Source organism: Saccostrea cucullata, unplaced genomic scaffold (assembly GCF_032062105.1).
Source record: "Saccostrea cucullata isolate Sc308-1 unplaced genomic scaffold, CSIRO_AGI_Scuc_v1 ctg5247, whole genome shotgun sequence".
Classification (NCBI taxonomy): domain Eukaryota; kingdom Metazoa; phylum Mollusca; class Bivalvia; order Ostreida; family Ostreidae; genus Saccostrea; species Saccostrea cuccullata.
This window is the reverse complement of record NW_026930223.1, coordinates 1-10,000: the sequence shown is the minus strand read 5'-3', so window position 1 is coordinate 10,000 and position 10,000 is coordinate 1. Positions and strand designations below refer to the sequence as shown.

The 10,000-nt window shown below is 38.0% G+C and overlaps 1 protein-coding gene across 1 annotated transcript; it reads left to right on the top strand.

The window, feature by feature from the left end:
• Positions 1 to 843: 843 nt before the first annotated feature.
• LOC134283303 (uncharacterized protein K02A2.6-like) lies at positions 844 to 1,470 on the top strand. The gene is made up of 2 exons (XM_062765763.1): positions 844 to 860; positions 963 to 1,470. The coding sequence occupies exons 1-2, from the start codon at positions 844 to 846 to the stop codon at positions 1,468 to 1,470; spliced, it is 525 nt and encodes a 174-aa protein (XP_062621747.1).
• Positions 1,471 to 10,000: the final 8,530 nt, after the last annotated feature.

Below are 10,000 nucleotides of genomic sequence, written 5' to 3'. Positions count from 1 at the left end.
CCTGACATCGCTCTTTAGATGTTGATCTGTTGACCACATACAGATTTGCCGACTCCAGTCCAAGGATACTTCAGCCCACCCTAGACAGGACTGACTCCAGTGCAAGGATACTTTCAGCCCACCCTAGACACTAGTAGACAGGACTGACTCCAGTGCAAGGATACTTTCAGCCCACCCTAGAAACTAGTAGACAGGACTGACTCCAGTGCAAGGATACTTTCAGCCCACCCTAGACACTAGTAGACAGGACTGACTCCAGTGCAAGGATACTTTCAGCCCACCTTAGACAGGACTGACTCCAGTGCAAGGATACTTTCAGCCCACTTTAGACAGGACTGACTCTAGTGCAAGGATACTTTCAGCCCACCTTAGACAGGACTGACTCCAGTGCAAGGATACTTCTGCCCACCTTAGACAGGACTGACTCCAGTGCAAGGATACTTCTGCCCACCTTAGACAGGACTGACTCCAGTGCAAGGATACTTCAGCCCACCTTAGACAGGACTGACTCCAGTGCAAGGATATTTTCTGCTCGCCCTAGACAGGACTGACATCTTTTAAAGATTACTGCTTATATCAGGTTTAATTATAAGATACAGCCTTTTGAAATACTATCATGCCAACAAATTGTCATAAATTTATTTGCATGGTTTATTATAACTTTGTTTTATAATTACTAAACAGTGGCTCCAGTGGCTACATAGATCTGTAGATATAGATGTGTTGACCACATACAGATTTGCCGACTCAATTGCAAGGATACTTTCTACCACCCTAAATAGGACTGACTCCAGTCCAAGGATATTTTCTGCCCGCCCTAGATAGGACTGACGTCTGCTTAAGATGACTGCTTACATCAGGTATAATTATAAGATACAGCCTTTTGAAACACTGTCATGCCAGCAATCTCAAATTCACGAAAGACATCTTGGAGTCGTCAAAATGAAGACACTTGCTTGAAGTTTCTGTTGGTGGCAAGGAATTAAACAGGACAAAGAGATAGTGGCTAAAAGGTGTCAGGGATGTCAACAGAATCAGAACGCACCCAAGGGAGCACCACTAAATGCTTGGGAATGGCCAACCAAGGCATGGGAAAGAGTTCACATAGATTTCGCTGGACCTTTCCTGGGAGCCATGTTCTTGATAATGGTTGATTCTCACTTAAAGTGGCCAGAGGTGGTCAAAATGACTACTACTACATCAGCGCACACTATCGATGTTCTTAGGACCGTATTTTCCAGAAATGGTCTACCTGCTACTATTGTCAGTGATAATGGTCCACAATTTACTTCAAGGGAATTTGAAGACTCCTTGAGTGCTAATGGAATCAAACATGTCAAAACTACCCCTTACCACCCATCAAGCAACGGGTTAGCCGAGCGTTTCGTACAGACATTCAAACAAGCAATGAAATGTAGCAGAAACGAGTCAGGCGGTGTTAAGAAGAAACTAGTGTTAAGAAGAAACTAGCAAACTTCTTATTAGCTTACCGAAGTACTCCACATTGTACTACCAATGCAACTCCAGCGAAACTTATGATGGGAAGGGATTTGAAAACAAAAATGGATCTGCTCAGACCGAAAGTGGAATCGCATGTCAAGCAGAAAGAAGAAAATATGTGTGCACAGAGACACACACATGAGAGGGAATTCGAGCTTGGACAATCGGTGATGATGCGTGATTATCGACGAAAAGAAAAATGGATCGCAGGAACAATCGCACAGAGAACAGGACCAGTGTCGTATCGTGTTCAAGTTGACCCGACAACTCAGTGGAGAAGACACGCTGATTAGACTGTGGAATCGCAAGTTCTGATAACAAAACCCAGCATTGAGATTCCAGAGTCAAACACCTCAGCTTCTACCAATATTGACCATGATGTTACATCTGCTGCTCAGGGTTTCCATGTGTCAAAACCGAAAGAACTTGAAATTTCGAAATCGCTCAAAACTGTACGCACACCACCAAAACCTTCAGCTGTCTTGCCTGAGAGACGCTACCCAGTACGTAATCGTCAGCCAAAAATCATGGAAGATTTTGTGTACCATGGTTCTTCTACCAAGACCAAAACCTAATTCGAGTGTTATGTAGGAAAGTTGTGCTGTGTAAAAGGGACACAATACTGTAGATAAAGTGCCACGCCACAGCATGATACGCCTTTCAAAAAATTACAATTATCTTAAACAATTAAAAGTGCAAGAAAATCATGTCAACCTTGATTTTAAGATTTCCATGATTTTTCAACTCCTTAAAAAATGTGTTTTTCCATCTCCTGTGGTGCAGGCATTAATTATAACAAATATTGCATCATTCATAGATTTCTATACCTAAAAATGCCAAATGCCTATCATATTAAACAATATCAAATTAGTCTTCACAACTTAATCTACACCTAATTAATTTTGAAAATAAAAGGCTGGCCATCAAATATAAACATATAAACTGACCAACAGTTCTTCTGTCTAATTCCCAAAGGATACACTGTCAGTTAAGATAATGATCTGAAGACATGATTGAGACAGCTATAGCCTTGCTACATTGAACACATTAATTAATCTTTAACTGGATGCTTGTCTACTCATTACTCCCAAGAGATTATTGGATCTGCACTATCTACCATAAAGCATTTTTAAAACATTTATAAAACCTCAATGATTTTTTTTGTTAGATTAAATGGCAGAGAGGTTTTAATATGCAATTCATATGGACATGCTGATTCCACCCCACCCCCATAAAATTAGTTTTTTACAGTTCACAATATTATGTAATATCAAAATAGTTTATTATGCAAAATCAAATTAGTTTTATTTACTTCTCATCAAATTCATTTCATTAGGTCTTTCCACCTTTCTGTGGAAAGACCTCTTGAAATGCTTATGTTTATTATTATTATTATTTTTCTTCCCGGACTTTTGAAACCGCAAGACTTATCGAAAAACTTTATAGTTCATGACATTGGATATTAAAAGTTATTCTGAAAAACGACCCCCCATGTTTGATCTTTGACCCCTTTCAAAGTTATTGCCCCTTTCGCAAGAAATGCTTGTTATCGCTACTCCTTCGAAACCGTAAACCGTAGAAATATGAAACCTTCACTAAAGTCTTCGACTCCTTGAGAGGACTCTGGAATCTATTCATTGCGAAAGTATTCGGTGACTCCTTCAATGAGTTATTGCCCCTGAAACTTTTTGAATTTTACAAATAATTAAAAATTTTTGAAACGAGAAGTGATAGAGACATGGGAACAACTGCATAAGATTCACTGAGCTTTGAGCTTAAAATTCATGTAAAGGTCAAAGGTCAAGGTCATTCCAAAATTGAGAAATTAAGCTCTTTTTATATCTTTTTTGTCTCTTAACATATACAGAAGCATCATTAATATGTACTCTTAAAACTATATTAAAGATTCAATTCGTATTCCGTAAGATTGACCCTATTAAAAGTTATTGCCCCTTTCGCAAGAAATGCTTGTTATCGCTACTCCTTCGAAACCGTAAACCGTAGAAATATGAAACCTTCACTAAAGTCTTCGACTCCTTGAGAGGACTCTGGAATCTATTCATTGCGAAAGTATTCGGTGACTCCTTCAATGAGTTATTGCCCCTGAAACTTTTTAAATTTTACAAATAATTAAAAATTTTTGAAACGAGAAGTGATAGAGACATGGGAACAACTGCATAAGATTCACTGAGCTTTGAGCTTAAAATTCATGTAAAGGTCAAAGGTCAAGGTCATTCCAAAATTGAGAAATTAAGCTCTTTTTATATCTTTTTTGTCTCTTAACATATACAAACTGTCTTAGCATCATTAAAATGTACTCTTAAAACTATATTAAAGATTCAATTCGTATTTCGTAAGATTGACCCTATTAAAAGTTATTGCCCCTTGTGCAAAAAAAAAATTATTTGCTATTGATCAAAAACCGTAAACCGAAAAGACATGAAAACTTCTCTAATGTTTGATGGGATTTTAGGCGAAACTTTTATATTCAAGCGCAATAGGATATGATGACTCCTTCAATGAGTTACTGCCCGTTAATGCTTTTGTGCTTACTATTAAACCTTACAACTTTAAAACTTTAAGTCATAGAGACACGAGGTTAATTACAATGTGACCCTTGACCTTTGACCTTGAATATGATTTTGAAGGTCAAAGGTCAAGGCCACCTGAAAAATATTAGATTTTTATTTTTTTTCTTCTTTTAAGCCATTCCTGGTTTTGTTTTTGTTTTTTTTTTTTGAAAGAATTTAATCTTAAAGAGATAAATTATAAATGAAATTGAAATTCAAAAGGTGGAAAGACCTCTTATTGTTCTTTGAACAATAAGTCTCCTAGTTATAAAACTTATGCTAGCCAACAAGAGCTATTTTTAATCCAACAGGATTATCCATTTGGCCCAATACTCAAGGGATATAGATAGCACCGATGCTCTTCCTCACACTAAATTCATTAATTTCTCTCTCTAATTTGACAATTCTTCTTGACCAGTGCTTGATAATTAAACTCATTGGAGTGGTTGAATTTCTTAAACATACATTACATTTGTTATAGATTGCTGTCCAGTAAATGCTAAAAAAATAAGTATTTTCTTGATTAAACATTTTTCTAAAAAGAATAGTGCAATTCTTTTACATTTTTTGGAGTGTGTAAATGAAAAGAAAAAAAGACATTTTTTTTTTTATAATTTCACTTAAATTAAAGGTCACAGTGACCTTGAAATAGGTCGCGACACATCCTCTACCTAAGATGCATAAAGTGGCCAAGTTTGATGATTCTAAGTTTATTAGTTTTCTAGTTATGGACCGAACAGGATTTTTCCATATTTGGCTATAATTTTTTAATTATAGGTCAGAGCGACCTACTTTTTGTTCACGACAAACTTTCTACCCAAGATGTATCAGCTGACAAAGTTTGATAACTCTAGGCCTTATAGTATTCAAGTTATGAGCCGGACACGAGAAAAGCTAACAGACAGACGGACGGACAGACAGACGGACATGAAGCCTATAACATAATACGTCCCGTCTAAAGACGGGCGTATAATCACTAAGTTTTCGCGAAATCTTATTTTCGCAAGATTGTCATTGACTCTTGATTATGGAGACAAAATTTTCACGAATTCTGGTTATTGCTCGCCCTAATCGGGGTCTGCCCACTAGTTCGAAGGTTCATTAGTCCGAAGGCCCACTAGTCGGAAGGTTCATTAGTCCGAAGGCCAACTAGTCCGAAGGTTCAAAAGTCCGAAGGCCCACAGGTCCGATTGAAAAAAAGTTACAAACTTTATGTTTATATAGATAATTAATTACAAATAAAAAGTTAAAGACTATAACAATGATTTGTTGACTTTTTGAAGATATTGCCATATGGATTTAGATATGAATGAAAAAAGATGAACAAAAGTTTCTTAGGGCCTGGGGTGTTTTCCCGGGAAGGGGGGGGGGGGGGTCTTGTTCACATAAGCACCTATAGCAGTGTGGAGCAAGTGTCTTACCACAAGACCACCATAGTCGATCAATGGTATAGAAAAAAGAAATTGCAACATGGGAATATGCAGAAAATAGGATGGAAGTTTCAAAGAATGGGTGGACTTAACGCCCTATTTTGGATCTTTTTGCGACTTCTCTTACAATCTGAATATGAAGTGAATCCAAAATAAATTATGTGCAATTGAAAGAGCAACATATATTTGGTTATATTAGGTGGAACATTTGTGCCAAAACAATGCCCTATTGTAGTGTATCAAAATTGAAGCAACGATACTTGAGTGTCGTCTTCCGGAAATCAACATGTACCCGGAGTGGTTTTTATGTCACACAATCAATATTTATAGGAGGCGGGGCTATCGATCGGTGTCATTGTTGACATCTCTCTCTCTATCCATCTCTCTTTCCAAAAATTCCAATACGTGTTTAGCATTTTACAGCGATGTCAATATGAAATTATTTTAAAAATGTGATGACACGCAAAATTTAAACATTTTTTTAATTTGCTAAACTCTGAAAACGGCAAAACTCAAAGACATGATTTAGATCGAGGTCAGGGTGAAGAATGTAACTGTCTTCACGAGTACACTCGCAGGTGGACAACACCTGACAAATTGTAATAATGAGGTCAATCGAAGACATTTCAATGGAAGCGAGAAGTTTTTTTTGAACATGTTTTTTGTTAAATTAAGTATGAGCACACTTTTGTCGGCTCTGTTCCTTTTAATATAACATTATTTTGTTCAATATACAACTACAGTTTTCTTAAGAACAGCCGACAAACATGTGCTGACTATGTATTCCGACGATGAAAAACGCGTGACCCTGATTATCTATTGATATTCAAGAAATCTTCATGCACCATGGTTTTGATATTTATTTTGTTTACCTCGAAAAGAGTGTTTTAAATTCACATCCGTACCATGAATACACGGTTAAGACATCGGAGGTTTATATGATGGGAAAAAAATAAACGTTTTATGAAACTTAAATTTACGGCATTTTTTCTGGCCAGTTAAGTCCACCCATTCTTTAGTAATAAACCTATGTCGCAGTATTTTGTAGCCTGAATTTCAAGAACCTCAAAGGAACCTGAGTAGTAGCCTGTTTAGGTACATAATAGAAAAAAAAATTTCAAAGCAGGCACGTAGCATTTTTTTCTTTTGAAAGTCAGGGGGGGGGGGCGACCTGAAAAAAATTCTTTACTTACCTGCCTGAAAAGTTAACAGGCCCGAAAATTAAAAGTTGTCCAAATTCGAAAATCCTATTTGGGGGGGGGGGAGATTATTTTCCTTATACATGTACCACTACACTGTCGTGAAATGGGGGGGGGCTTCCTTTTCCTATAGTAAAGGTAATCTTGAGAGAAAATGTGCCCACCCCCACCCACCCCCACCCCCCTCTACCCCGAATACTACGTCCCTGCAAAGAGACTTACAGTGTGAACACTTTATTGTACGGACAATTTATTGATATAAGAGTTAAAACTAGTGAATCTTCGGACTAGTGGGCCTTCGGATCTAGGACCTTCGGACTAGTGAAACTTAAGATTAGTAGGGGTTCGGAATAGTGAACCTTCAGACTAGTGGACCATGCCCACATAATCTTACGAAATACTATTATACGCGAGAATTTAATTTCCGCGAGGACACACTCTCTCGCGTAATTACTCGAAAATAAAGTTCTCGCGAATAAAAAGTGATTTACAGTAATCCCCTATACAACTTCATATTGTGTTCTGTAATTTCTAGTCAAATTTCCAGTCATGTAATGTGTTCACTACATGCATGTAATATTTTATTTGCATTTAGATTATAATGCATGCACCTCAGATAAGTGTGTTGTTCTTAAAAAATTGCTTTTGTGAACATGCCTGGAACTAGTGAATTCAGTATGTGACACTTTACTGCGAACAAGAATAGACAGTTATTTTGTATTAATCATAATCTACAATTTTGTACATCAATCTAAAAGGGGAGAAAATGTTGTATCCGGAATTATTATATCTGTCTATGTTGGTTTATTTGTTACTATTACATCGCGCATGAATATCTTCAGTAATAAAGTAGTTCACAATGGCTGCCCTCTTGTCAATACACATGTGCTCATGCTTAAGTAGTACAAACACAACAGTGTTTATCAATAGAGGACAGAGAGTTCCTTAGAATTATGGAGACCCACTGTGAACGGAATGAAGAAGGAAGCTGGGTGTCCCCATACTCCAGCATGCGAGATACTTTCGACTTGGCGCCGCGTAACCTCTGGTATCCATTGTAAAAATTCTCGCAGCCGAAACCCCAAGTGGAAATAAATTAATTTATTAAGAAACAAGGCTCTGTACTGTATATTAACAAATGTACGAATTAATAAAATAATCAATATTTACGATTAAACCTGCGCTTAAAACACTGTAAACCTCTCGTATTAGCAATAAATACATTATTTTTTAAATCAAAGCAGATATTAAACCAAGTCGTCTGTTTAAAATTCGGAAATGGAATTCAGAAAATCTGACGAAACGAAACTAGTGTTATGCAACGAAAATTTCGTTTCATGACAAGCAATCCGCAAAATTAATGTGAAGTCAACTCGACAGTACTTCTGGTGACAAATTAGAAAGATGACAATTTTCATTAATTAACAATAATGCACACTGAATACAATGGATTTTATTTATTTCTGATGACTTTCATACCCCATACAAACACGTAGGAATCTTAAAATAACTTGTTAACAGTTTATTTCACGCATACGTTCCGCCCAAAATCTCAGGCAGAACGAGCTCGTTAGAAAATGGCTTTCGGATGTAAGAGTCCGAGGTATATAAGGAGCGTTCCCCACTGCCATTTAGAACTCCTAGAGATACATTACCAGATAAAATAGCAGTGGCATTGAGACGTGCTAGGATCTTGAGTAAAACCTTGGACAGGAATCCTGGCAAGCGAGATCACTTCCATGCCTACATGGAAGGGATGCTGGAAAAGCATGAAGAACTAGCCCCACCCTTGAAGCCCTCTGAGGAATGCTGGTATTTGCCAACGTTCGGGATTTACCACCCAAAGAAACCATCAAAGCTGAGGGTCGTATTTGATTCCTCAGCAAAGTTTGAGAACACGTCATTGAATGATATCTTGCTGACCAGACTTGACCAAAAGTCTTGTTGGTATGTTACTCCGTTTCAGGAATCTTCGGATTGTCGCAGAGGAGCATAGGAATTATTTGTTGTTTATGTGAGCATCTGAAATTGCTACTGCTGTTACCAGACGGCTAGATGTCCCAGTTGGCGCTACATACTTCTACCCTAACAGCAAGAATGTCTCGTGATATTTGTACAACAGAACAAGACGGTTAAATACATATGTGAGTAACAGAGTAGAAAGAATATTGCTTGTTTCTAGAGCAGAACAATGGAATTATATTCCCTCAGAGCAAAACCCAGCAGATGTAGGGACTAGAGGAGTTCTAGCCAAGAATCTGAAAGACTGTCAATGGTGGAAACCTCCCTTTCAAGTTTCTTTCCACAAGCAGGACATAGATGAAAGCTTTCAAAAGGTCAAACCAGATGATGACGTGGAAGTCATACCTTTGATTACAGCAATGAAAGAAGAAGAAACTGAAAGTTCTTCCGAAAGCCCATCCTCTTGAGAGTAAAGGTTCTGTAAGTTTTCATCGTGGGAAAGGCTTGTTATTGGTATGAGCAGACTTAGAGAAGTGGCATTGAAGAAGACATTTCGTACATGTCTCGCAACTGCGAAGGAGTTTAGTGCCACAGAACTGCTGATTCTAAAGATTGTCCAGAAAGCTGTCTTCGGAAGAGATCAAGAGTTTGACTAGTGGTAAAGCAGTACCTAATGACAGTCCATTGTCTTCCCTTTACCCATTCATTGATGGAGATGGAGTATTTAGAGTAGGCGGGTTGCTTAAGTAAGCTAACCTTGGAAGGAACAGGACATCCAATCAGTGTTCCTAAGAGCTCAAATATAGCAGGTTGCTAGTTCGGCATTACCATGAGAAGGTTCATCATCAGGGGCGGCACATTACAGCAAGAGCATTGCGCGCTGCGGGGTTTTGGATCATAGGTGCTAGAAGATTGGTATTTTACATTTTACACCAGTGTGTTACCTGCAAGAAACTTAGAGGACAGTTACAGATACAAATCATGGCCGTTCTTCCTGCTTGTCGCCAACAACCAGTTCCACCATTTACACGTAGACACGTTTGGACACTGGAATGTTGTCAGTAGAAAAACACGTGGTGGAAGTGCAAATAGTAAAAGATGGGCAATCATGTTCACATGACTCACAGTACAAATCGAAGTTGTGGAACAGATGTCAACGTCCTCCTTCATAAATGCGTTGCGCAGATTTGTTTCCATTACAGGCAAAGTACTGGAGTAAAGGTCAGACAGAGGAACCAATTTTGTTGGATCTACATCTACAAACACAGTTGCTGTAAACGTTAAGAATCCAGCCATTCAGAAATTCCTCCTGACTGAAGGAAGCACATGGATTTTTAAT